The sequence below is a fragment of the Cucurbita moschata genome, unplaced genomic scaffold (genome assembly GCF_002738365.1).
Source record: "Cucurbita moschata cultivar Rifu unplaced genomic scaffold, Cmos_1.0 Cmo_Scf00004, whole genome shotgun sequence".
Classification (NCBI taxonomy): Eukaryota; Viridiplantae; Streptophyta; class Magnoliopsida; order Cucurbitales; family Cucurbitaceae; genus Cucurbita; species Cucurbita moschata.
In genome coordinates, this window is record NW_019268520.1 from 5,078,425 (window position 1) to 5,105,069 (window position 26,645).

The 26,645-nt window shown below is 36.0% G+C and overlaps 5 protein-coding genes across 7 annotated transcripts in view; 1 reads left to right on the forward strand and 4 right to left on the reverse strand.

Moving 5' to 3' along the window:
- The first annotated feature begins 759 nt into the window (after positions 1-759).
- On the forward strand, positions 760-3,070 carry LOC111442479 (transcription factor bHLH130-like). Its single transcript, XM_023079932.1, has 6 exons — positions 760-1,709; positions 1,951-2,237; positions 2,327-2,497; positions 2,579-2,644; positions 2,722-2,790; positions 2,872-3,070. The coding sequence occupies exons 1-6, from the start codon at positions 1,301-1,303 to the stop codon at positions 2,944-2,946; spliced, it is 1,077 nt and encodes a 358-aa protein (XP_022935700.1). The 5' UTR covers positions 760-1,300; the 3' UTR covers positions 2,947-3,070.
- A 795-nt stretch (positions 3,071-3,865) lies between these two features.
- LOC111441548 (3,9-dihydroxypterocarpan 6A-monooxygenase) lies at positions 3,866-5,622 on the reverse strand. Its single transcript, XM_023078588.1, has 2 exons — positions 4,635-5,622; positions 3,866-4,551 (listed from the first exon to the last, which is right to left on the reverse strand). The coding sequence occupies exons 1-2, from the start codon at positions 5,577-5,579 to the stop codon at positions 3,913-3,915; spliced, it is 1,584 nt and encodes a 527-aa protein (XP_022934356.1). The 5' UTR covers positions 5,580-5,622; the 3' UTR covers positions 3,866-3,912.
- Positions 5,623-6,803: 1,181 nt separating this feature from the next.
- LOC111441485 (bZIP transcription factor TGA10) lies at positions 6,804-11,604 on the reverse strand. Of its 2 annotated transcripts, none has more exons than XM_023078504.1 (11): positions 11,192-11,604; positions 11,002-11,108; positions 10,554-10,642; positions 10,300-10,452; positions 10,156-10,224; positions 10,009-10,068; positions 9,735-9,812; positions 9,574-9,667; positions 9,192-9,463; positions 7,723-7,962; positions 6,804-7,226 (listed from the first exon to the last, which is right to left on the reverse strand). In XM_023078504.1, the coding sequence occupies exons 1-11, from the start codon at positions 11,317-11,319 to the stop codon at positions 7,077-7,079; spliced, it is 1,440 nt and encodes a 479-aa protein (XP_022934272.1). In that variant the 5' UTR covers positions 11,320-11,604; the 3' UTR covers positions 6,804-7,076. The 2 variants fall into 2 exon arrangements, with proteins under 2 accessions (XP_022934272.1, XP_022934273.1); XM_023078505.1 differs by having other exon boundaries at positions 10,554-10,630; positions 11,192-11,603.
- Positions 11,605-17,967: 6,363 nt separating this feature from the next.
- LOC111442275 (FT-interacting protein 1) lies at positions 17,968-21,976 on the reverse strand. Of its 2 annotated transcripts, none has more exons than XM_023079604.1 (3): positions 21,573-21,976; positions 21,013-21,079; positions 17,968-20,740 (listed from the first exon to the last, which is right to left on the reverse strand). In XM_023079604.1, exon 3 carries the CDS (start codon positions 20,622-20,624, stop codon positions 18,303-18,305), a length of 2,322 nt encoding a protein of 773 aa, XP_022935372.1. In that variant the 5' UTR covers positions 20,625-20,740; positions 21,013-21,079; positions 21,573-21,976; the 3' UTR covers positions 17,968-18,302. The 2 variants fall into 2 exon arrangements, with proteins under 2 accessions (XP_022935372.1, XP_022935371.1); XM_023079603.1 differs by having other exon boundaries at positions 17,968-20,705; positions 21,573-21,975.
- A 1,904-nt stretch (positions 21,977-23,880) lies between these two features.
- The window catches only part of LOC111442280 (outer envelope pore protein 16-3, chloroplastic/mitochondrial), a 5,460-nt gene continuing 2,695 nt past the window's right edge, over positions 23,881-26,645 (reverse strand). The window contains exon 3 of the mRNA XM_023079610.1: positions 23,881-24,290. Within this exon, the coding sequence (XP_022935378.1) occupies positions 24,145-24,290 (146 nt within the window). The 3' untranslated portion in view covers positions 23,881-24,144. The remainder of the gene's footprint in view (positions 24,291-26,645) is intronic.

The window sequence follows — 26,645 nt, forward strand, 5'->3', positions numbered from 1 at the left end:
TTTTTTTTTTTTTTTTTTTTTCTTTTTTGCAAAGAGTAGAGTCAGAGTCGTCTACGTGGAGGGTAGAGATTGCGTGAAGGGAGTACAAAACTTGGCGTCGGCTTTCCAGCACCGTTCGATGTCCTCGGCGATTCTCTTGGCATCCATTGATGAGCCGAGTAATCCACGATTTGTGAATCCCGCAGCATATAGCCCATTTTTCCCTTTCCACCCAAACGGCTTCCTTGGCAAGCCATCTTCTTTCCTAAACATTTCTCCCTCCTAAAATAATAATAATAATTAAAAAAAACATGCTTTTAATATTAATTGTTGCATCAATATAAAAAACTAAATTACCAAAATACCCGACGCTATTTCAAAATAAAATTAGAAATTAGCATGCAAAACAACTAATCAATCACTTTCTAGATTAAGGGCAATGTGGTAATTTTAACTAAAAAGGACAAATTTAAAGGTAATTCTTTTGTAATTTAGCCTCAAATTTATAGGTACTATTTGCTACATCAATATAAAAAAAACTAAATTACCAAAATACCCAAATTATTTCAAAATAAAATTACAAATTAGAATCCAAAACAACTAATCAATCCCATTCTAAATTAAGGGCAATATGGTAATTTTAATTTTAAAAACAAATTTAAAGGGTTTTTTTTTTTTTTTTTTTTTTTTTTGTAAAAAATTTAATTTAATTTTTATAATACCGAAAATGGGCTCCGCTAAGCTAAGAGCAGTGTGAGTATTGGCGAAATGTCGCCCCAAAATAGAAAGCTTTGTCTCGGTCTTCGTTTTAATGTAATTAAAGCAAAGAGGATGGATATCAATGGCGCTTCTGTAATAGCAGCAAAAGCAAATCCTTAAGGCCGCGAGTGGGAAAACCCCGATTTGCCCTCTTTCTCTTTCTATCTCTTTCTTGTTCCATAACAAGATTGATTTGCTTTCTTCTTCCTCCCTCTTTGATTTTTGCCCCATTTCTTTTATCTTCTTTGATTCTGCAAATTCTTCTGTTCATATACTCTGTTTTTTTTTACTTACTATGGCTTCTGGTTAGTTGCTTCTCTTGTGGGTCGGTTTTCATTATCCTTAGCTTCTTCTATAAGATCTTATCTTCATTCTGCTTACAAATTAAGCTGTTGAAATGACCCATTTCGTTGGTTCTTGAAAGCGAGAGACGAATTTCTCTGGTTTTCTACAGGTATGATTAAGAGGGTTTTGGTTTGAACTTCCATTTTTGCCGCTGCTCTTCAAAAGGGGGATTCGGGGATTTGGGGATTTGGGGTTTGGGGGTTTTGATTTTTGATTGATGGGTTCGAATACCCACCACAGTTTTCAGCAACCCAATTCGGCGTTGCTTCGATTTCGCTCTGCTCCCAGTTCTCTGCTTGCGGATTACGCTCAGGGGATTGATTCTAAGCGCTCTAATCCCTTCGAGAGCTCTGAATCGGAGCGGATGGTTTCTAGATTTGGGAGTCGTAATGACTCCGAATCTCCGGCGGCCGGAAACTATTGTTCTGGTCTCCCGCCGCATTATCCCCGCCCGAGCACCGCCGTGAACTGTTCTTCTTCCTCTTCTTCTTCTTCTTCTTCCTCTTCTTCCTCTTCTTCTTCTTCTTCTTCTTCTTCAATGAGTAGCTCTGTTGGTTTTCTGGGTTCTAATCTTGTTCGTCAGAGTAGCTCTCCTGCTGGAGTTTTCTCTCAACTCAATCAAAATGGTGAATCTCTCTGTCTCTCTCTGTTTTACTTTTGAGAAATTTTAGTTCCATTAATGGCATAAGTCAACATCCCCTGTGAATTTCATCCCATTTCATGTTTAATCTGATCTGATATATATATATTGATGGATGAATTCATAGTTTTATATTGTTCTTATTGAAATGATTTGATGTTCATCTCTGGATTATTGAGTTGAAATGAACTTTCTGTTTAGATTCTTGATGAACTGATTGTATGTAGGCTATGGTGGGGGAAGTTTTAATAGGCTGAGTGGTAGTAATAACAATGGTGGAGGGGAACTTAGCTTCTCCTCTTTGCTGCCTTCTTCTCTGGGAATGCTCTCTCACATCTCTGAACAAGTAATTGGGAATGAAAAGCTTACAAACACCAATGGAGAGCCTCAGTTCTTTACTCCGACCGGGTTCCCGTTCGCTTCCTGGAACGAATCGTCGCAGTTCTCCGACACTTTTCCTGTCGTAAAACACGACCCGGATAGTAATAGGAAGTTGTTTTCTAGTAGCCATCAGGTATGGATTATATTGATTACCTGAGATGATCATAAGCTGTGTTTTTCTCTTTTGTGTATATGATATGAAGCGTGTTTCGTGTTGATTAGAACGGCGAGATCGGGAACCGAGTTCATTTACTATCGCACCATTTGAGCTTGCCGAAGAACACATCTGACATAGCTTCCATTGAGAAGTTGTTGCAGCTCCAAGACGCTGTTCCTTGTAGAATTAGAGCGAAACGAGGCTGCGCTACTCATCCACGCAGCATCGCCGAACGGGTGAGAGAAGCGTCACATTATATTCATCACTTACAAATCTATCAAATTACTAATTCATATCAAATCACAATCCATCAATAGGTACGACGAACTCGAATCAGCGAGCGTATGAGGAAGCTACAAGATCTTGTACCGAACATGGACAAGGTATACACATATATAAAACTCCCTTCCTAACATACAAATCCCACATTCAAAACCTATTTACGTTCATCTTATTACAGCAAACGAACACGGCCGACATGTTGGACTTAGCAGTCGACTACATCAAAGAGCTTCAGAGACAGTTCAAGGTACAAGCTACTTACATTCGCTCTGAATCAAACGAGGTTTACAAGAGACATCTTTTATACATGTTCTTTTTTTGTTTGCAGACATTGAGCGATAACCGAGCGAATTGCGTGTGCGTGAATACACAGAAGGCAGTATCAAATCAGATGATACAATGAGACGGGGACGGAGACGGGACCGAGACGGAGGAAGTAGGGTTGTTGTTATACAATATAAATATGTGGTTTGTAAGGAATAAGAAGAGAGTAGAGACTGAATGGGAAAAGAAAGGAGAAATTTGTATGGAATAATAATAAATTAAATGTTTTTTCTTTTTTTTTTTTTTAATTTTTGTTGGAATTAAATAAAAAATTAAAAGAAAAGTCCCAAATAAGGAAAGGGGCAATGGATTTGGCGTTGGATTTGAACCCATCTTTTCAAACTGTCTATTGGTGGATTTGTTATTTGATGTGTTTTAGTACCTTTTGTCTCATTGACCCCCTTTGCCTACTTTCTTTTTCTAAATATTTTATATTTATATTTCTAATTTATCTACCACGTGCGATCTCACAATCTACCTACATGGGGTTCGGTATCATTTTGGGTTTCTTTTTATTTATTTATTCATAATTCTTTAATTTTTAAATATAATTATTTAATGTTCGAGGATCAAAATAAAATATTTAAAATTTTGAAATAAACACAAAACTTCAAATTAGATTTAAACTTATTTTCTTTTTATTATATATTTGTTATCATGGTCCCTCCAATTATTGAGTTATATATATATATATATATTGATTGATTGAAAAAATAATTTTCCATTTAATAATTATGGAGTAGTTAAATATGATAATAAATATAAAATATATCCCATTGATAAAATATGTTATTTTATCTAATATTTAAAAATTTCACCAACTTTTAAAAGAAATTTGAGCGTACAAACAAATAACTATACAAAAGTCCAATTTTAATGATGTTTTTCCATAAATTTTTGTATTATCACGGAAATTAATTAATTAATTCTTTGAAAATTTTAATCATAATTACTTTTCGAATTATTTTATTAAATTATATTCGAATTGACAAAGAGAAACTTAGTAGATATATTTATACAAGATACGTATTGACACGGCTAATATTTAAGTATTCTTATTAATGGGGTTGGCGTAACGAACGAGCGGTGTTGCCATTTCGGCAGCGAAACCTGGGCCGGGTGTCAAATCGATGGTGTCGCCGTCGCCGTCTCCGTCAACCTTGAAATCAAACCGCTGCACCATGGCCGCCATTGCACATGGGAAAACTAACAAGGCAAGGGAGGAACCAGGGCAACCTCTCTTCCCACTCCCAAACGGAATATACCGGAAATTTTGCCCCTTCATCTCCATACGGTGGCTACCGATGTTCTCATGTGACCCTTCTAGAAACCTCTCCGGCAAGAACCTGTCGGGCTCCGACCAAGATTCTGGGTCTCTCATGACAGCATAAGCGTTGACCAAGACTCGTGTTTTCGCCTTGACTAGTGTGCCGTTGATGATGCAGTCATCTAAACATTCTCTGATGATCAGCGGCGCCGATGGGTGCAGCCGGAGTGTTTCGTTCACCACCGCCCGGAGATATGGGAGGTTAGGGAGGTCGGATTCTTGAACTAGCTTCTTCTCTCCGACCACCGAAATTATCTCTTTTCTTAACTCCTCCATTGATTTTGGACGATTCAAAAGCTCCGCCATCGCCCATAGTATCGCCGTTGCTGTCGTGTCAGTACCCGCCATAAAAAGATCCTAAAAGTAAACAATATCATATCATTATAGAGAGTCGTGATTCTTAAAAAAAAAACATGCAAAAATTAAAATAATAAACCCACGAGTAAGAAGGATTTGATATCTTTTCTTGATATGTTCATCTCCGCATTTGGATCGTTGTGACACTCGAGCAAGATGTCCAATACGTCTAGTTTTCGGTCGGGATCACGACCGCCATTGACGGCGGCTTCATGCTCCTTCATTATCCTCTCCACCAACCCATCAAATCTCTTCATAGTTGTAACAAATTTCTTGCCATTTCCAGAGAAATCAAGCACTTTCAAAGGTCCCAAAATGTCTCCCAAACTCAATTTCCCAGCAAGCCTATTGATCTTCCACATCAAATCTTGAACTTCTTGAGCTTCATCAATTCCATCACAACATCTTGTGCTCAAAAGCATTCTTGATATGATATTATTTGTCAAAGTGGTAAATTCCAATCTCAAATCCGATGGTTTCTTTTCTCTTGAATTTGCTTCAATTCTCTCCACTAGTTTACCCACCTCGTCCCTTCGGATCGCGGCGGCGATAGCGAGCTGTGGCGGCGAGAGAAGCCGTGTCATGGTAAGTTTCTTCATGAATCGCCAATAGGGTCCATAGGGAGCCATGACAAATCTCGACCCTCGGTAGATGAAGTACTCGGAGGCACCGAACTCCGGTCGGGAGAGGAAATTGTGCTCATGAGTTTTGAGGACCTCTTTGGCAACTGTAGCGGTAGAGACAACGACGCATTTGGATGCGCCGAGTCGAAGCTCGATGAGGGAGCCATAACGACGAGCTAGGGTTTGGAACGAGGTGACTAGAACTGGGGTGAGAAGGTGGAGATGGCCGATGAGAGGGAGGGCCGGTGGGCTCGGGGGCAGCGCGTAACCGCCCGGGATCGAGGATTTAGGGTTTGGGAGAAGTTTTTTGAGGAAGAAATGAAGGAGGAGGGCAGTGATGAACCAAAAGCACCAAAATGGAGAGAGAGAGGTGATGTTATGAAAGATGGTAACCATGGCGTTCATTGTGGTGATAGGGAGGGAGCAATCTACTCTGTTAAACTTAGCCTATTTTCATCCATTTTATAGCATATGATTGTGATCCCATGCACCAATGGCCCATATTTTAAAATTTTAATATATGTGCAAATAGAGGGTTAAATTATAATGAATACTTAATATTTTTTTAAAAATTATAACGTTATTCTCGATTTTTCATCGACATTTTAAAACTATATTTGAAGTAGAAATGTGAGATTACACGTCGGTTGAAGAGAGGAACGAACCTTATAAAGGTGTGAAAACATCTCCCTAATAGACGTGTTTTAAAACCGTGAGGTTGACAACGATACATAACTCGCAAAAACGGACAATATCTGCTGGTGGGGTTGGACTGTTATAAACGGTATCAGTGCAAGACATTGGGTGGTGTGTCAATGAGGATGTTGGCCCCCAAGGGGTGGATTGTGAGATCTCACATTGATTAGAGAAGAGAACAAAGCTTATAAGGGTGTGGAAACCTTTACCAAGTAGATGCGTTTGAAAATCGTGAGGCTGACGACGATGTGTAACAGACTAAAATGGACAATATCTACTAGCAGTGGAGTTGGACGGTTACAAATGGCATTAGAGCCAGATGGCTGCCAAGAAAGGTGGACAGTGAGATCCCACGTCAGTTGGAAAAGGGAACAACAGAGTGTGAAAATCTCTTCCTAGTATACACATTTTAAAATGTGAGGTTGATGACGATAAGTAACAAGCCAAAACAGACAATATCTATTACCTCTCAACTTGGGTGTTATGGATAAAAAACACCAAACCCGGCTTAGAACGGTTATGAAATGAAAAGGGCAATATCGTAATTTTTTTAAAAAATAAATATTTTTGAAGGTTGGTATAGGGTCAAAATCAAGGAAAACCCTAAATACAATTAAAAAAAAAGTGGTACAAAGGGAATAAATAATAATAATATTATTATTTGTCTTGGTTTGCATGGCTACATAATTAAAAATTTTGAATTGTGGTCCTATTTTAATTTTTTTTTTAAGCCATGGAGGATCATCATCACACTTTTTTAATAAAATATTTGATTACAAATCATCCGAATCCCGTAATTCAACGATAATTAACATGTATTGTTCTAAATAGTATTCTAATAAAAATTAACGAACCCATAAGAGATTGTTTAAGATATGATTATCCGACGTCCTCAACTAAGAGAACCAAAGTTCGAATCTTGTACTTGTTGCGGTTGAAAATACATATATGATCAATTAAGAGAACGTAGAGTTTATCATATTACAGATAAGATCTTACCGACATATATTATTTGTCTATCATCTATTTTTTTCTTTTATACTTGTTTAGTTATAACGATGGAGTGAGCGAGAGAGAAGGGTATATTTGTCTATATATCTATATTGTTCTATAGTTATCTTAGAGATCGAGAGTTAAAGGAAGTATGAGAAGGGAGAGAAGTTAAAAGACGAGAGTTTTGGGACTTAAAAAGGGTCGTAATTTGGTTTAATCTTGCCTTGGACGAGCCAACCACAAGGAACTAAGAGCTCGAAGACGATGGAAATACTCTGCAATGGCTAGCAAACACCTTGCGGCTTGACGAGTCGTCAACATTTGATGCAACCGGTGAAGCGTTTGGTGCCTCAAATTATCCGCCTATAATACCCATTAACAAACACAAATTCAGCAAAAAAAGATAAATACATATGTATACGAAATACGAAATATCATTGAACTTTCAAAGGTGAGGTCGAGTTTCGAAGGGTAGGTAAAGAACAAATTGAAAGTAGACGATGACTTATGCAAGAGGAAGACATATTCGTAGATTCTTTAGAACCAACCAACCAACCACATGGGCATATAATGGGACAAGAAAAGGTCGGTTTCGAGTTGGAGATGGGGTAGGTCTGTCCAGCTCCGAATACTCAAATCTCCCGCTCGTAAAAGTTAACGTTGTCCGGTAAAAAAAACCCGTTGATTATTATCGATATTCTTTTACGATAGTTATATTATTTTGAACAAATAATTGGTAGCTTTTGTCCTATAGTTTGTAAAAGAAATGATAACATACTATAAGTTTGATGGGCATTATTAAGAGAGAGAAAGAGGGGGAAGAGAGAGAAAGAGGGGGAAGAGAGAGAAAGAGGGGTACCTGTCTTACAAAGGCTTCAAGAGAGGAGAGCTTGTTGATGGCTAAGGTCATCTGCCCCATATAGTTAGCCATATTGGGAGGGGTACTCAATGAATCAGAGGTGATGGTGTCTGATAAGGACTGGTTTAGGGCTTCAAGCCCTTGAGACAATGCTTCCTCACTCTCTTGTGTTGATTGTTGCAGTCCACAAATGTTCATTAGTTGATGCTCTGTTAATGGCTCTACTTGACCCATTATTATCTATGTGCCACAAGTATAACCCGTATTAGCTTACGTCTCGTGTTTTCAATCGTAACATTTTATTTAAAAATTTTGAGTTGGTGACACGAGCAACCCAAATAAAGTTCACAACCCAACTTGAAAAATTGAAAATTCGATTCGGTTTAAAAGTATGTCAGGGTTGGATTGAGTTGACCCGACCAACAAAATATCAACCCACAAACCGAACCAAATTCTCGATCTTCAAAAAATTTAATCTAGCCTAAACTCGAACTAACCTAACCCAACTTGACTTTTACGATTTGGGTTTGGATTATCTGGGTTGGTTGAGTTATTCAGAACACTCCTAGGCTAAGGTCAGAATTATAAGAACCATTATTATTTTTAAATATATAACTTGATTAAAATACAATATTAGAAAATAATTTAAAAAGATTAGTGTAATATATATATATACCACTAGGTCTAATATTGAATGCAACTATTATTTGTATATCCATCATAATACTATTTTTATTATTTTAGGAAAGCTATAATTTATAAGACAAAGTTTGAAATGATATTTTTTCTGAAAATATGAAACCAATAAAATAAAATAATTAATAAAAATAAAATAAAATTAGGTTTAGAGAGAGAAAAAAACATTATTTCCCATTTGAAATTGTAGCAAAGAGGAATTGCCTTTCTAGAATGTTATACCTAATCCTTACATATTGTGGAAAATTTCAATACACTTTCGTCATTTAATATGGATATTTTGTTAGCAACCAAACATCCTAAGTTGTTGCATCTCGTCCTATGATTTTACCCTTTTGACAACGTTAAATTTCTGTCTTGTTTTCTCAGTGTCGTGTTCTAACAATATCTAAATAATCTGTTTCATGAACGAGAAATTATTCGATATGATTAGAATAGTGCAACTGATAGTCATGAAAAATTAGTCCGATGAACTGTTCTTATAAATATAATACAACTATTGTAACTTTGATCTAAGAGTGTTCATATGACTCGATAAGATAACTAACTCAGATAATCAAAACTTGAGTTGGGTTGGGTTGGGTTAAGTTTATTCTCATTTGGGTTAGATTAAATTTTTGTAAAATCGAAAATTCGGGTTGAAAAAAGGTTTGTCGGGTTGCATTAAAGTGCATGTAAACGTTCGTTGTGTAATTAATTTTGGTTACATGAAAAAGTTGCAGAAAATAAGGAGACTTGAAAGTAAGAGAAGAATGAGATAATGATGAAGGTACCTTAATAAGCTCGGAGGGCCTAAAGTCGCCGATCCACATGAAGCATCTCTCCGCCGGCGTCTTCCACATGCCGGAGACAAGGTGGAAGACGTCGGACCTAGCAACCATCATCTTCAAGTTTAGAACCTCGTCGTAATGAGCCAGACAACTATCGACGAACAACCGCAGTTCGTTTTCCCGTAAATGTTCTTGCACCGCTGCTTGGAGCTCGCACATCAATCGGTGGTGCTCCTCTTGCCACCGCCCGTATTCGATGTCAAACACCGCTGCTTCTACACACAATCAAGAGAATGATCATAAGGAATACTATCATCATTGGACAATATCATACTATTGTAGAGAGTCATGATTTCTAACATGACAGAGAGTCGTGGAATGTTACCGGTGGTGAGGTTATGGAGGCCGACGGGAAGTCCTTGGTCAGGTCCTAAAACGGCAGCGCCGCCACCGCCACCGCCACCTCCGAGAAACATACCCTAATTAAAGAAAAACAATAACATGAAATAAAGAAAGGATCTTTAGAGAAGAATTTATATTATATACCTGAGTTCTTGCTCTTTGTAGCTCTTGTTCCAGCTGCGTGAGCTTAATCCTACTCAATTCTAGCTGCTGAACATACGCCTGAAAGTTCATTAAAAAAACACCAAAAATTAGGCAAAAAAAAAAAAAAAAAAAAAAAAAAAAAAAAAAAAAAAAAAAAAAAAAAAAAAAAAAAAAAAAAAAAAAAAAAAAAAAAAAAAAAAAAAAAAAAAAAAAAAAAAAAAAAAAAAAAAAAAAAACAAGAATTTAGGCTAAAAAAAAGAACAAAACAAGGAACCTTTTTTCTCAGCCTGCTTTTTCTAGCAGCCTCTCGATTCTGAGCCAGTCTTCTAAGGGTCTGAAAGTGACCAAAATGAGTGTTATTAAGGTTAAAAAAACAGCCAAAAAAACATGTTTTTTAAGGAAAAAGGTGGGATTTTGAGACCTTGGGGTCTGGAGTTTTGGGGGCTTCTTGGTCTGAGCTTGAGGTCAGCCCTTTCTTGTTGGCTTCACGCTGTGACAAAAGGGTTTAATTTAATAATGAAAAAAAAGGACATGTTGTGTAATATTTAAAAAGAAAAATGGTTACTTTTGGAGGTTTGGGATGAGGTTCGTTTGTCGTGGTTTGGGTTAGGGTTGGTCCGGATACGGTGGCTCCATTGCTGCGTTGGTTGGCCAACTCTTTGGACGGCTCTGATGGTTTGATCTTTGAATCACCATGGTTAATCATTGCTGTGCTTCCCTACACCAAATCCAAATTCATCATCAAATTCAAACCCAAATAATAATAACAAGTTGGAGAAGATGGGTTTTTTTTTTTTTTTTTTTTTTTTTTTAATTTACTTTTATCGGCAACGGGTCGACATGCATCGGCTGCGACGGGAAGATGTTCAACATCGGCGGTCTCATGCTCGAACTCTCTGCAAAGAAAACTGATTCACTACACAAAATCTCCGACTCATGTTAAACAAAATAGATTGGGAAAAATTGCAAAAAATTTAAAAGGGTTTGTTTGTTAGATGGATTTGAATGCATGTAATGAATCTTTGGGCCCATACCCTTAATTCATGATGAAATTTGATGAAATTTGATGAAATTATTGTATGCATGAAAGGAAGGGAATCACTCAAAACCCAGAAACAGAAACAGTCAAAGAAGTACAACAAAACAGGATCAAATCAAAAAATCAGTAAGAACCCATGTTGTTAGTGTGAAAGAATCTTCAAAAAAATTCAAAATTTCCAAAAAATTCAACAAAAAAAAAAGAAAAAAGAAAAAAGAAGGAAAATACGTGATTGGTGATGAGTAGTAGTGGTTGAAGAGGGTTCTTGTCCATCCAGATACAGAAAAAGGGCTTGATCCAATTCTCCCAAATCATCACCTCCTCCATCTTTAGTTCTAAAAATCCAAACAAAAACAAGAAAATAAGAGAAACCCAATACAGAAAAAGATCAAAAAAGTAAACTTTGATGAAAAATTACATGAAATTTGAAGAAATGGAAGGGAGATTCATGGAGAAGGGTAATTGATCAGCAAAATTGTTGTTTTGGAAGCTGAATAATGAAGGAGTTTGTTCTTCTTCCTGGTTCTTAATATTGGAAGAAGCCATTAAACCCAAGCTCTTCTTCTTCTTCTTCTTCTTCTTCTTCTTCTTCTTCTTCTTGATGATGATGAACAATCCTTTGAAGATTTCTTCACTAATTACTCCATTAATGGCGGCACCAAGCTTCACTTCTCAACCAATTTTTTTTTTTTTTTTTTTTTGGTGTATTCTTTGATTTCAATTTCGATTTCTCACATATTTGTATGATCCCTTTGAGAAAAAAGAGAGAAAAAAAGAGGTAATTAAGAGAGAGAGAGAGAGATGATCAGTCGGTTATGAGGAGAGAGAGAGAGAGAGGAGAGAGAAAATGGATTGAATTGAATGAAATGAAAATAATCGAGGTAGAAGGTAGAAAAAAAATATTTTTTGTTTTTTTTTCTTTTCTCTCTCTAGAAATTAAGGACTTTCCATAAATCAAAGTTTATTTATTTATAATTTTTTTAAATTATTTTCCCAAGTCAAATGGGTTAAAATAATCTAGATTAAAATTTAAAAATTCGATCTTGTATGAAACTCAAGACCCACCCACGCTCGTGAAAAATTGGGTTGATGGGTATGTTTATTTGATAATTTAGGTCAAGTTGAGTTCATCTTGACGAGATAAATTACTAATCAGTTATTTGGGTTTGAACGACGGCGATAATATTTATGGTAAGAAATAAAATTTGGTAATATTAAATATGTAAATTTGAAAAAAAGTTAAAAATGAAATTTTTACACCATTGCATGAGCATAAAAGTCTTCAAGAACAAGTAATTTGAGGAGGGAAAAAAAAAAACAATTTTGCTATCTGTTAATTTCATTAAATGTTTTATGTTTCTTTTTAAAACACGTCGAACCAAACATAACATATCGCGTCATATTACCATGTACGGTTATAAAACGATTCATGGTTTCGAGGACATTACCATAATTTATTTTTTAAAATCTGACCTAAAATAAAAATTAATTTAAAATTTTCTAACCGTGGAGGATTATCATCACAAACTAACACAAATTCTTTTTAACATGTTTTCTGAGGAAATTTCACGAGATCACTCAGTATGGAATTGTTCCAAGTCAACCACGCTCGACTCTGGATTCTTATGATTGAACCAAGGCACACCTCATTGCTTTAAGTAGTGATCTGGGTTCATTCATATATATCTTGTTTGCTCGACTGTCACAGCCAACTTTCAAAAACAACAAACCAAACCGTTATCGATCGGATCAGATGTTAGGGTTGATGGGATGATGAAGGTGGCTCCCACATGGTGAAATGGGATGTACGACTATGACTTTACAGTTGGGAGGCAGCTTTGGGGTTATGAAGAACAAAGCATTTCAATGTTTGTTAAGTATAATTATGGGGAATAAAAGAATGAGATTATTGTGAGATTAGGTTAAGTATTATTTTTAATTTACTAATTATACTAAATAATGGAATTCTATAATATATAATATTTAATCAAACTTCATTTCATTATCAACATGTTTTTCACATAGCTAGGGAAATTTTATTTATAAAATATTGATATAATAATACATTTTAGTTTTTATATTTAACAATAATTTGATTGAAAAAACTTTGATGAATATATTGAAATGTATAACCGTTCTTATTCTTTGAGTTCCAATATTTTAAAACGTTAATAATATTATTTTACGGGTAAAATAAATATCTAGAAAACGACACCCTCCCAAAAATGGCAAGAAATAAGTATAATATTCACTTTTTAAATAAATATATATATATATATATATAGTGACACGCAAGTAAAGAACAGGTACATAAATGAACTGAGACTATATCCGAGTGAAAGAGGTTCTGAGGATAAAAATGACTAAGAAATGCTTAAAGGAAATGAAAATTACTATCTATATCAACAAGATGCGCCTTCCTTTTAGATAGTTTGATTATAAGAACTCAATAGTCAAACGTATGTTTTGTTTGGAACAATTCTATGTTGGGTTGACCTTTTGAAAATTTTACTAGGATTCATGTGGGTGAGAATAAAGTAGTTGGAATGACTCTTATTAGTTAGTAAAGATAGTTTTTACTCTTAAGGAGTAGTGAACGTGAACGTGACCCTCTGAAGAGGGGTAAAATAGGGATTTAAAAAAAATACGTTGAGAAAGAAAGGCAGGTACGAGGTATAAGGGTATTTTTAATGAGGGTTGTTTCACTTTAATACTTATTATTATTATTATTATTATTTATAATTATTCATTTTATGAGTTAATTAATTAATTATCAAAAGAAGCAGTTGACGGGGAAATGCAAAGTTGGGACAGTTGACCAATGACGTGGCTCTAGAATTGCCGTTGATGTAACGAAGGAAGTTAGTAAGTGGGTCCCGGATTTTGTGATCGGACGGCTGAGACCTCACTGTTTAAAAGTACTGTAGAAAAATATTAAAAAATCGGTGGGGCCCACAGGTACCGTACCCACTTTTCCCGCTATTGTTATGTTCTTGGTCTTCTAACTAATCCGGAACATAAGGACATTTCTAACAGAATATTAAAAAAATATATTTATTTATTTAAAAACAAAAACAAATTTATCGATAAATTTATATTTTAGTTAGGATTTATTAGTTTGTATTTTATTTTTTAAAAAAGATTGATTTAAATAATTTTTTTATCCTCCAAATTTTACATATATATTATTTAGTCAGTAAAATTTTAAAATAGACAGATTTACCCTTCAGTAATAAAAAATAGGTAATTATAATGTTGGGATTTTCAAGTAAAGTTAATTTTGTGGTTTGATTAAGCTAATTAAACAAATTAAGATAAGTGAAAGATAATTAAATTTCTAGAATTTAATAAATTCAAGGATTTTAATAATCCAATTAAAATTTCCCCTTTATTTCTCACGAAACCTCTTACTCCCTTGCCTCTTGCATCTTTCGCCAACCCACCTCCCTCGCTGCCGCACCCCGGTGGTCTCCTCTGACGTTCGCTGCCTGCGACACCGCCTCGGCTCCTCCTGTTCCACCGTCGATCTACAGCGTCACCTGTCGTTCTCTTGTTTTCTTTTGCAGTTCTCTCTGTCGGAGTAATTGCTTCGCCGCCGTCAGCTCCGCACAAAGCCATCGCAACTCTTCCATATTGCGCAAGGCCGACCGTGGGCTGAGGTTGGTTGTGGTGGTTTTGACCGGTTATTCAGTTTCATCCTCTTTTGAGGTTGGTTATTTTTTTTTTTTTTTGTATTGTGCATGCATTGTCTATGTTATCGTAAAATCAACTATACGACCTTATCGTGACAAAAATTCCTAGAATTCACATAATATAGAATTGTTAAGTTAAACACAAGTGAGTTCATTAGGGGTGTTCAGTGCCATTTTTACGATAGGCTAAGCCAGAAAGAGAAAGAGAATGTTAATGCACTGAGTTGCCGTGGATAAATTGAATTCGTTTCTTACTTCTATTTGAACGACTCCTACGTTATTGTCGAAGGCCAATTCTACAAGTGCTAATGCAGTCGGTCAGAGATAACAACGGATAAAAGAGCAGCTAGCCCCTTTGGTTAGTCGGGGTCGGTTCTTTCTCTAAAAAAGAACGGAAGTAGGATTCACTAACCTTTGAGCGAGAGTCACTCACAATAATGCCATATTGTCCCATGCCTTTAATTATGAAATTTTTATTATTGAAACAATTTCTTTAAATTAAAAAAAATTTAATTTTAAATCTTTTTACCCTTATTATACATTTTATAATCCGAAATTGTAAGAGTCCAAACCCACCACCCGTAGATATTGTGAGATCTCATCGGTTGCAGAGGGAAACGTATCATTTTTTTTATAAGGGTGTGAAACATCTCCACTACTGACACCGTTAAACAAAGTTCATAGAGGAGATTTGGACGGTTACATGAATAATAATAAAAAAAATATTTTATTTAAATTAAAAAAAAGAAAGAATTGGGTATAGTTTTCTTAAATAAACTTGTTTTTATTAAAATTCTAATTTTGCATATTAGTTCAAATATTAGGATTGCGTGACTTACACCACTATTCATTTAATTATTAAAACCAAATACAAATTTAATTAATCGAATCATATATTAAAAAAAATGAAAAATAAAATAAAATAAATTTTGTCATAGTTGACTTTTTTTTTTATATAATGGAACGTCACTATCATAGAGCCTTTGAAAAATTATCAAATAATTGTTTTTTTTGAATAATTAATCAATTTTAGTTTACATGAGTTCAGCTAATTAAACTTTGAAAATGGTATGAAATAACACGTACGCAATTGACCAAATTAGATATTCCTTTGTAAAAAATATTTAAAAATATTTAAAAATCGTTTTTTAAAATAAGAAACTATCGATTATTTATTTATATTTTATTATTTTAAAATCTTAATTTTCTCGATATTCTTAATTTCAACCCCAAAGTTGACAATGAAATGTAGGGTAACAAAGCACGCTTAGTTGAAGGCTATTATTTAATATTATTTAAAAATTTATAAGATTAAATTATTTATTAAAAAAAATAGATTTTTTAATGAAAAAAGTATTTTGTTTTGCAATTTGATTTAGTGGCCAAGAATATTCAAAGTAATTAATTTCAGTGGAAAAGAATAATTGAAAATAGACACGACCAAATTCATTGTATGACAACATATAATTTATGAAATAAAGTTGTCGAAAAATACATCAATTTTCTCATGTTCTTTGACTTTATTTTTAATAATATCAAATTTACTAAATGTTTTTAATTCAATATACTCTATTTTTTAGGAGCATGGATTCTTCAAGAAATAATTAAACGTAGGAATTTTTTTTTATATAAAAAATCCATCAATAAATAAATAAATAAAATGGTTGGTCGGTTCCCAAAATTATGATATATATACTTAATTTAAATACTTTTTTTTAATGAAAAAAAAGGTATTTTTTAATTATTAAAACACTCTTTATTTTATAATGTTTGACTTTTGAGATTTTAATTATAAATTAATTTGGGTACGTTTAAATTACTATATTGTGATTTTAATTTGTTTCTTAGTTAATTACCTTTTGGAAAAAGTCATTCTTAGAAAAGCGATTTTAAACTAATTTGATTATTTCAAAAGACATTTTTATCAAACACTAATTTTGTTTTTTTAGGGAAAAAAAAAATATTACATTTACCCTGAAATTATCAAATCCCAGGGCTCAACTCTGGACAGGCGGTGGAAACTAACAAGCTGGAGTACGATAGGGGCAGAAGGAATTTCCAGTGGAGCGGTGAAATGCATAGAGATCGGAAAGAACACCAACGACGAAAGCACTCTACTGGACCGACACTGACACTGAGAGACGAAAGCTAGGGGAGCGAATGAGTTTTAAATAATAATTTTAATTACCCAAAATCACTAAAATTGACTTTAAACTTATAATTTTGAAATTATTAAAACCACTTTTGACATTTCAAAATTATTTTCAAACATATTTCTAAGGTTAGATTTAAAATAATAAAAATAAGTTCGAGAGAGTTGGCTCCTACCTTTATCTATTCTTTACCCATCCACCTGTGTCGGTTTCAAGTACAAATACCTTTTTGTTAGAACGTAAGAATACTCATCCACCTGTGTTGGTTTCGATTTACAGATACCCTTTTGTTAGAACGCGAGAATACCCATCCACCTGTGTCGGTTTCGAGTACAAATACCTTTTTGTTAGAACGCGAGAATACTCATCCACCTGTGTCGGTTTCGAGTACAGATACACTTTTGTTAGAACGCGAGAATACCCATCCACCTGTGTCGGTTTCGAGTACAGATACCCTTTTGTTAGAACGCGAGAATACCCATCCACCTGTGTCGATTTCGAGTACAGATACCCTTTTGTTAGAACGCGAGAATACCCATCCACCTGTGTCGGTTTCGAGTACAGAAACCCTTTTATTAGAACGCGAGAATATGACATAATTTCACTATTTGTTCGTCTGTTAGAAATATTCCAGATATGTCTACAATCGAGTAAATAGCTCGACGAATGAACGAACGAATTAATATCATAGGCATATATTGGGCCTATGGCCCAGTATGATACAAGCCCATCATAACAATTGAGTACAAAAAAAGAAAGAAACGAATTAATATCATGTGCATATATTGGGCCTGTGGCCCAGTATGATCAAGCCCATCATAACAATTGAGTACCAAAGAAGAAAGAAATCCCTACATATTTATCATTTTCCTATATATATATATATATATATATATATATATATATATATAAACAAAAATGTAAATTATTAAAAAAAAAAAAGAGGTGGGCGTATATTTGAAAACAGAGCCCAGAAAACGGTGAGTTTTGGTTAATAATAATAATATTTAAAAACCAAGCAGATAAGGAACAAAGCAAGTGGACCGACAGAGATAAGCTTTCACTACACACAACAGACCAGACAGCCTCCTCGTGTCTCGCATCAAACATGTCCTTCTTCGATAAAACATATCACTGTCCCTAAATTCCTCCACACCAAACAACCACATGCTAAGAGCACACAAATTCTAAATCCGATAGCCTCGGTCGCTCCCTCCCTCCCGACCTCGACTGGTAGCCTATCGTGTCGTATGCACGGTCGCTTCCTTGTCCAATGGACGGGTGATGAGATGAGCTAGTTTTTAGACAAAACTAATACATACATCATTACATTACAAGATGATTTATAATGGGTGGGAGCTTAACAGCATTTTATGGACATTGAAAAGAGTTTTTAACATGATCCACAGAGGAAGGAAACAAGAGAAAAAACACATGAAAGAACAAAAAATTCAGACACTCTAGATTCAAGAAGCAAACAAGACTGTGCTTTTGCTTTTTTTTTTTTTTTTTTTTTTTTTTTTTTTTTCTTTCTTTCTTCCCTGCCTTGATTAGATTATCTAACTGAGAGACGAATGCAGAAATAACAGCGATACCGTGGTTGGTGATGTCGATGATGTCGATGATGGTCGTTCCAAGATTATGGGAGGGGAGCTGCAGACATTGGTCGGTAATCAGGCTCTTATCACAACATACAATCTGTCTTTGCAGGCAGCCTCCTGAAGAAGTTGAGTGGCACAGAGGGGAGCTTATGCCGGAATCTGGGGTGTCTCAACACATAAAATCCAGTCAGCAGCGCCACGACTTGGAACGGTGTGACGTATAAGACAATGGCAGCGACAAGACAGAACAGAACAAACAGGGCTGTCGCTCTCGGGTCTCTCCAGCTAAGCAAGGATTGCAGCCTTTCTCCTTGAGTCGCCAAATCGCCAACAACGGTTTGAATCCTCCCAGCAATGCTCCTTAGTCGGTCGTACCTCATCCTCACTATGTCACCAGGCCTCGATGTCGGGAATGTGTCGAATTCTTCATCGAGTTCATCAGGGTGTGCAGAGTCTGCGTGTGACAGACGGGTGTCCATGTGTGGCGGATGCCTCGGCCTCCACCGGTAGTACCAAACTCCGATCAAGAACAGATAGAGGAAAATGGTGGGCAGGATGAGCTCGGGGTACATGACGAGTATTATGAACAGGATGTGTATCAGTACAGTCGTAATCGGGTTTTTCCAGTTGCAAATTTGATCAAACCATTTCCCTACTGCTATTAATCCACTTAAAACTCCCATAATCCTGAAGAAATTCGCTTTGCTTCTTCGCATACTCCACATGTGGGAGCCGACATCCAGCATATATTCGACTACCTCTTTCCTCAACGGTGGCTCGGCCCGGCTCAGTCTAATTGATACAATCTGAGTCGCCTGATGCCTTAAGCTATCGAGCTGGCTCACGGTCAAAGGATGAATGTAATGCATTTTGGGAAGCAGGGGATGTGTGTACATATGCATCATGTTCAGTAAGGATGAGCAAGTGAACCTCACTGCCAAATGTATCTCACCCATCTTCTTCACTCCATTTTGATGTAAAACTAGAAGAGGATACGAATGTGTGTAAACCCGATCCGTTTCGAGAGTTGAAAGACGTATCCTCACCTTCCCGATCCGTGAATCTTTCGTCCCTGCACCTTTATCTCCGTGCAAATGACAATTATCAAAAACACCGATCGTAACCACCGTACAAGGATCAAAAACTTCCCAAGTGTACTGCTCATTCCACTTCGGTGTGAAGCTATCAATGATCGTCCTAGTTCGAACCCACTTCTGCCCGTATTTCGCTACACAATATGCATCTGTCGTCCCACGACCGTCTTTAGTCTTCATAGGCATCAGTCCCTGAGCGTTGAGGATACCTAACTCCAACACCCCAATGCTCTGCTTCCACAATACTTTCGCCGTAGGTCGAAGATCACTGCTGTAGTGTGTAGATTCATCCAAAACATGGTAACCGCCTTCCAAACAGATCCTCATATGAATTCGGCTAGCAAACTTGAGTTCTTTTTTCTTTTCGCCTTCAAGGACGACATGCTTCTCGAGATTAAACCATTTGCCGTTGATGGGTTTATGGTCCAATCTCCGGTCGACGTATTGCAAAGGAATTGCACATCGACCAAGGGTTTCATCCTTATTCGGAGCAACTCGGTCCTCAACGTTCAAAATCAGCGGTTCCTCGAATGGTTCTGCAGCTACAAACATCAAATCCTCATTCCACATAGGATTGATTGTTCTGTTCTGAGAAATCCGTGTTCTCAACGCTTGATTTCCCAGGATAGCCTTCACAAAGACTTCCGGGTATCGACCCTTATCAGTAGGCTGTAAGTCCTGAGCTTCGATAACGTTAACCCGTAAATACCAGAGCTTGGGTGAAAGATACACCTTCGATCGGATATTCGCTAGACCATCGGTTCCACTGACAGTCGCAGCATCTGAATGCCATGCTTCAGGAAATGCTTCATCAGCTTGAGTGCCCATCCAAACAGCCAACATTAGCTCTCCTTTCAGTTTAACGCCTTTTTTATCGTCCAATCTATACCATTGAGGAGCCAATGGACTGTCGGGTGGAACACGTTTTGGAATCTCATTCATGTCGAACAAAACACGACCCATGAAATCATCCTTCACAAAATCTTTATCCTTCACAGTAACCTCAAGCACTGAAGACTGAATCCGGTCTTTCGAAAACGCAAAAACCTGGTTCCATTCAGGATTTGACTTCTTCTCAAAATGTCGAGTCGTACCCTTGTAGTTTCCGAGCTTTACTTCCACATAAGGGTCACAGCTGCCTGTAGCATCCTTTCCAGGCAAATCTCTCGCTTTGACAACACGAACGTAGAGATACTGCATTTGCTCAACAAGGTCATACGTGCTCGTCAGCTTATCTCCGGTGACCTTCCCCCCACCAAGATGGGGATTGGTCTCCTTCAATAGAAAGTCCTCCGGTGGTGGCCTCTGCATCTTCTCGGTGATACGGAAAAAGACCTGAATCCGAAATAACTAGCAGTCGAAAACAGTCCGATTTCCTCACAGAATCTGAAGCTGAATCCAAATTATGTCAAAAAGTTCTCAGAAGCCTATAAAATAAGGAAGAACAGAAGAATAAAACAAAAACAGCTAGCCGTTACAGTAAGTGAATAGATTAAGATCGCCTCAAACTATGAAAATTTCAAACCAAAGTTCCTTAAAAGACTCGAAATATTAGCAGTTCTAGACACAGACATGCAACATCGAACTCACAAAATTAAAACACAAAAGTAGCTAAGCTATCCCAAACTATTTTGAATATAAACAACTCAAATGGATTAAAAAAATACAAAGATCTTGTAACTTCATAAAATAATATTACCTCAAAAGTAGTACATAGAAATCCAAACAGTTCCTGTCGGATAGTATCAGATCTATGTGCCAGAACCCTGAACATTCCAAAACAGAGAAATCCACAAGATTAAACCAAACCACAGAGGCTTTCATCTAAAAGCACCACAAAAATGCAAAAACCCAGAAGAGAAATTCTCCTTCAAGCTCAAGATTACTACGTTATCATCCACGAGAAAGGACAAAAACAAAGACAGCCATGAGTTCGTCATTTTCTGGAAACAAAAACAGAACATAGTGTGTAATGCTAATTACGCTACACCCAGAAGAAGCATTTGGGTTTCGAGAACTTTCTAGACACTAATCAGGGTTTAGTTTCAAAACCCACAAAAACCCAAAACGAAATTTCCCAAGAAACATACAGAGTCAGAGAAAAAACAGAGCGTTAAAGCCACTAACAAGAACAGAGCATATCATATCCGAAAGAAAACACGATTAAGCCACACAAACACAAATAAAAACCAATCAAAGGGAGGATTTCACACGAAAACTAAAAGGATCATGCAAAGCCATTGAAGATTAAGAGAGCACCTAAAATGGGGTGAAGGCGATTGAGAGGGGTTTTGGAGGGAAAAAAATCATCGCCGACAGAAACCCAGGAGAGGAAAAGAGAAAGCGGTGATGTTTAACGAAGAGAAGGGAATGAAGGGGTGAGGATAAAGAGGGAAAAGAAGGAAAAGAAGAGAAAAGGAGAGGGGGAAAGCAAAGGAAAGAGGGGTTTGCAGAGCAGGAATGCTTTTGCTTTTTGCAGAATTTGCTTTATGGGTTGGGATCTGATGAATCTGCGAGAAATATACAGAAATTGTTAGGGGGGGTGGAGAGAGTATTTAGTATGGAAGAGGTGGGAGGTGGAGGGGCCCAAAGAAGCGTGTGAAGAACCACCATGGGAGCTCACAGGTGCGGTGGATATCTATCTCTGTTGCTTTGGGCTAATAATTAAAACACTTGAACATGGAATTAACAACTCTTCTTCCATCTTCATCTCCTCTTCTCTACTGCGTTTCTTTTTTTTGTTTTCTCGCTCTCCGTGTGACTTGGGGAACTGTGAAAAATGATGAACAGTGTTGGATTAAGTTGAATTGGGTCGGTTCCAGGGATGAATCAAATGTCTTTGGATTCTTTATTTTTTTGGTATGTGTGAGTATTTCATTTGTTGGTATAGTTTCATTGGATAAGATATACTCATGGAATGAGTGGATATTTTAAATTTGGTACTAATTTGGGAAGCGAGAAGACTTCAATGATCTAAAACTCACCTCTCTAAATAATTTTATTCTTTCCGGTAATTACATAATTTTAACCTAAATTCAAAAGTAAAAAAGTTCACTCCAATCCAAAAAACGCATAAAAAAAAGAGATGAAGAATCAATATTCAAAAAGTTTGATTCTTTACCAATCCGTTGTATTCATGCTATGGAAATATAGAAGGTTGAGAGATCACTTTTTTTTTTTTTTTTTTTTAAAGACTGATTAACCATTTAAAAAATTAATTGGTTAAAGTATATATTATGTAATTTTGAACTATTCTTTAGATAAGTTTTAAAAGAAATAATTCAAGATACCGTAGTTTATAAATACAGTTCAACGTTAATTGACATGTATTCTATTTTATAATCTTCAAATCTTCACTTGTTATACTAAAAAAGAGTAATTGTTGATGATTACTTCTTTATTTACTTTGAGAGTAGATATTGCTTAAAATATTAAAAACTAATAAGGATTTTGATGATTGCTAAAGATGTATGAAACCATTCTGAGTCTGTAATGTTTGATACTCCGAAGCTTGAGCATACGTCATCATATCGTAGGCGATGCAATTTTGAGTTGATTGATTGAAAATTTAGTTACGTTATAAGATACGTTGTTTGGGGTATGATAAAAGTACAATAAATTATGAACAATTGCTTTGAAATCGATACAGTAAGTATTAAGTACATATTGTACGAGTAACGAATTAGCATTCATCTAGGGTTTACTAACAAACATATCAAAAAACGAGAGAGTTGTACAGATGTTAAAGAAGTTGCATGGATTGCATAAACTCAATGACTTTATAGAAGAATAGAATGCACAAGAAAAAGTAGTGGGGGGTGGTATCCAAAGCATCAGAATCAAGCACACCTCCATGCATAAAACATATATATATTCCATTGAAAGGGGGGAGATAGGAACTTGTAAGACTCTTTTTTGAGACACAACAAAATGTAAAGAATAAAGCTTTGGTAAGAAATAGTGCTTTTGAAGGAACCCAATTATTCCTATGCCCAAAAAGAAGTCCATGGGAGAGCCAATATTAGGGTTAATATATTGCCTCACATCTATGTGCATATCCATTCCTTACAAGAGAAGTCACCCTTTGATTTCAAGATATGACACTTTTAATATCATGGGTGTCGGGTAAGTTTCAACTAAGTAGAATTGGTCATCCAAGCTCTATAATCTAACCTTTAGTTGAGTTAAATAGCTAGACCAGCTCAAATGGATAGGTGAAACTTGACCAAAGTGTCGAGTTTGTCGAGAGCTGACAAGCCAAGTTTGATGTTCGGCGACTTATCAAGCTAAAGTTTGGAGTTGAACTTTAACTAGAAAGACTTGTCAAGCTATAACCTGAAAGATGAGCATTGATTAAACTAAGAGACCTTGTTTATCTTTGTTATGGTAATAACAAACTTCTAATCTGTTGTTAAGCTATGCAGGGAAGTGAGAGATTAATATTAGATGCTTAAGTAATGTGACAACTCAAGCTTCAATGTCGTAAAGGATTAAATGTAGCTTAGCATAAAACTGATTCAAAAGTACATATATATATATATGAATCCATTATGAGAAAGAACCGAAGAAACTAACCATAGTGAGATATAAAATTGACCTGAAAGAGAGAAACATAGTGCGCCATTGACAATTTTGCGAGTAAAAGGCTTCCAACACATATTAATGGTGACAAATCCGAAACTAACCATAAAAACAAGTTGAACCAATTGAGAGTTACCTTTTTATTCATACAACCATCGCTGTTAAGCTCGCTCAAGAGAACTGAGAGTATAATTACATCTCTGGAAAACCAAAAGAGAAAGCCAACCAATTGCTGTAAATATTAGTAATGCTACTCGATGTGGGATCTTTTCTTGGTGGTGTAAGGGTAGTACTCCTTGCCATTGTCAATTCTTGTGGTCTGACCACCAACATCAATTAGTGCAGAAGTAACTGCCAAAGCAGCTCCAGCAGAAATGGCTGTTGGAATACTTTTTCCTGAAAGAAAACAATAGCAACAGTTAACCACTTTCAGACCAAGTTTACTTATTAGGGACATGAAAAGAAAACAGATTAGAACCACGTCCTAAAGCAACGGATCAGAAGATGAGAACGACACTTCACTTTACAAAAATGTGCTGATAGGGATTATTGTGACAAATATAACAATCAAGCTATACCCATATCAGGCAATTGCCACCTCTTGTGAGACAATTTCGAGTACTACATAGTGTGGATACGACTTTCATTCATTCAGCCAAGTAGGGATTAATTCAGAGTGACATGGGGTCTAGCAATATTAAAAACAATTATGAAGAAAAGGTCATAGCTTTAGCGGAGAAAGTAGGTATTACAAGAGTGTTTGAAATTCTCTCCCTCCCTCCTTTGTCTTAGATTTTGTGTGTGTGTGTGTGTGTGTGTGTGTGTGTATTAAATAGCACTTCCCTCCAATTTGCCCCATTTAATTTAGTTGGAATGCAAACTTTTGCAGTCCAAGTCCAAACTTAAGCCTCTGTCCTGCCTAAGAGGTTGGTACTAAGATGCAGACTAGTTATTTGTCTTTAAGGTAGAAACTTCGATAAACATAGGAGAGGAGAATTCTTTAGGGAGGTGCAGACTAGGATGGAGGCTGCCTATTAATAAAGTACACAGAGGTCTCTCGCTCTTTGGAACACAGAGGTCTTGGCGTCATAAATATAGCTAAGTGAAACGACACATTTTTAACCAAATGCATATTGTGGTTCCTTTTAGAAAGTAATGCACCATGGTAGGTATGGGAAGGATAAGTCAGGTGTATCACCAGGTGCAGAAATGTCCTGCAGCAGTTGCTTGCATATTTCCAAGCTTAGATATATTTTGGATACTGCAGCCTTTGGTTGCATGTTTTAGGTGGGAGAAGGCAGTAGAGTTAAATTATCTGGACAAGACTACTCTCTCCTTTTATCTACTAGACTCTATGCTTGCTAGCAATTATGGAATGATTCTAATAGGCGTTCAATGTTGAACTTTTACCGTGATCTAAGTTATTCTGAATTGGGCTACCGGCTAGAGGTATGCAGGTTGAATGGTTCTTCCATTTTTAGATATCGTGGACAATGAAGTCTAAATAGGTAAACACTCGCCTTCCTTTCTTCTATAAATGCTAGATACCACTTCATGCCAAATTTGATTTGATTCACTGAAAAAGTGCCATACCCATTGCGACCAGTACTATTTTTTCTTTCTCAAGTAGCCCCAGCCCACCACAATCAATAGGCAAAGACAACACATTCCAGTGTACAAGATGGCTTGGGTTCCTGTCTGAATTATCAGCCATACAAAAATTCCTCAACTTTTTTTCCAAACTTACCACTTTTATTTACCTAAACACAGGAAAATATGACATGAAATAGGTAGGTAAGGTGGCAAGAACTGCTTGTCAAAGAGCCAATCTCCCCCATTAGAAAGGTAAGACTTCCATTTTTCAAACTTATAAAGGACTTCATCTTCTTCCATGGGCTTCCGAAACTCTAGCCTCATGAATTTATCATGCACAGGCATCCCCGAGTAAGAAATTGACATGTTACAAGGTTGCACCCCATTTTCTTTGCAGAAGCCCTCACTTCAGCAAAAGGAATATTCTAGACCACAAACCTGAAGTTTTCGCATTTATTTTTAGTCTCAAATAAATATAAAAAATCCAATGTACCTTGGGTAAATTCTCTAACACTTTCCTATCATCTTTGCATATAAGTAAATTACTCTCCACAAAATGAATATATGAAAATGCTCCTGGTTCTCCTCAAGGAATAAAAATGTTCAAGAAAACCCCACAAATACCATGTTCAATCAAACTACTCAACACATTTTCAATCAAGAAAGAAAGAAAATGACAAAAAAATCTCTCCTTTTAAATCTAGCCCTCAACAGCCCTCTTAGTCTACCATTAAGAACAATAACAGAAAGTTTTATTCCATTAACGGGAGCTAGTGTTTGCAATCACACGATCCAAGAATTTGTTGGTCCATTTTATCCATCTCATGCCCAGGCCTTTGCTTTTAAACGCCATTAGCAAAAAATTCCTAATCAACTATATGGCTTTCTCAAAGTAGTAGACTTAAGTATCCATTCCCACTTTTTCTAATTTATATAATCTTACATTCCTTCAGTCTGAGCATGGATAGAATCAATTAGTTGCAATCCTTCCACATGAGCATTTTGACTTGTTGACATTATGCAAGGCAACATATACTTAAAACTTCTTTTTTTTAAGAAACCAAAGTTTCATTTTGAAATAATGATAGCAAAGATGAATACAAAAAAAAAAAAAAAAAAAAAAAAAAAAAAAAAAAAAAAAAAAAAAAAAAAAAAAAA

Bases quoted from the DNA above. Each gene is read 5' to 3' on its own strand.
- LOC111442275 (XM_023079604.1), bottom strand. From the start codon at position 20,624: ATGCAGAGGCCACCACCGGAGGACTTTCTATTGAAGGAGACCAATCCC.
- LOC111441485 (XM_023078504.1), bottom strand. From the start codon at position 11,319: ATGGCTTCTTCCAATATTAAGAACCAGGAAGAAGAACAAACTCCTTCA. The intron at 10,453-10,553 runs GTAAATTAAAAA...GATTTGGTGTAG, and splicing joins TCGACCCGTTGCCGATAAAA to GGAAGCACAGCAATGATTAA. The intron at 7,227-7,722 runs GTACCCCTCTTT...TGGGTATTATAG, and splicing joins TTGAAGCCTTTGTAAGACAG to GCGGATAATTTGAGGCACCA.
- LOC111441548 (XM_023078588.1), bottom strand. From the start codon at position 5,579: ATGAACGCCATGGTTACCATCTTTCATAACATCACCTCTCTCTCTCCA. The intron at 4,552-4,634 runs GTGGGTTTATTA...GTTTACTTTTAG, and splicing joins ATATCAAATCCTTCTTACTC to GATCTTTTTATGGCGGGTAC.
- LOC111442479 (XM_023079932.1), top strand. From the start codon at position 1,301: ATGGGTTCGAATACCCACCACAGTTTTCAGCAACCCAATTCGGCGTTG. The intron at 1,710-1,950 runs GTGAATCTCTCT...GATTGTATGTAG, and splicing joins CTCTCAACTCAATCAAAATG to GCTATGGTGGGGGAAGTTTT. The intron at 2,791-2,871 runs GTACAAGCTACT...TTTTGTTTGCAG, and splicing joins AGCTTCAGAGACAGTTCAAG to ACATTGAGCGATAACCGAGC.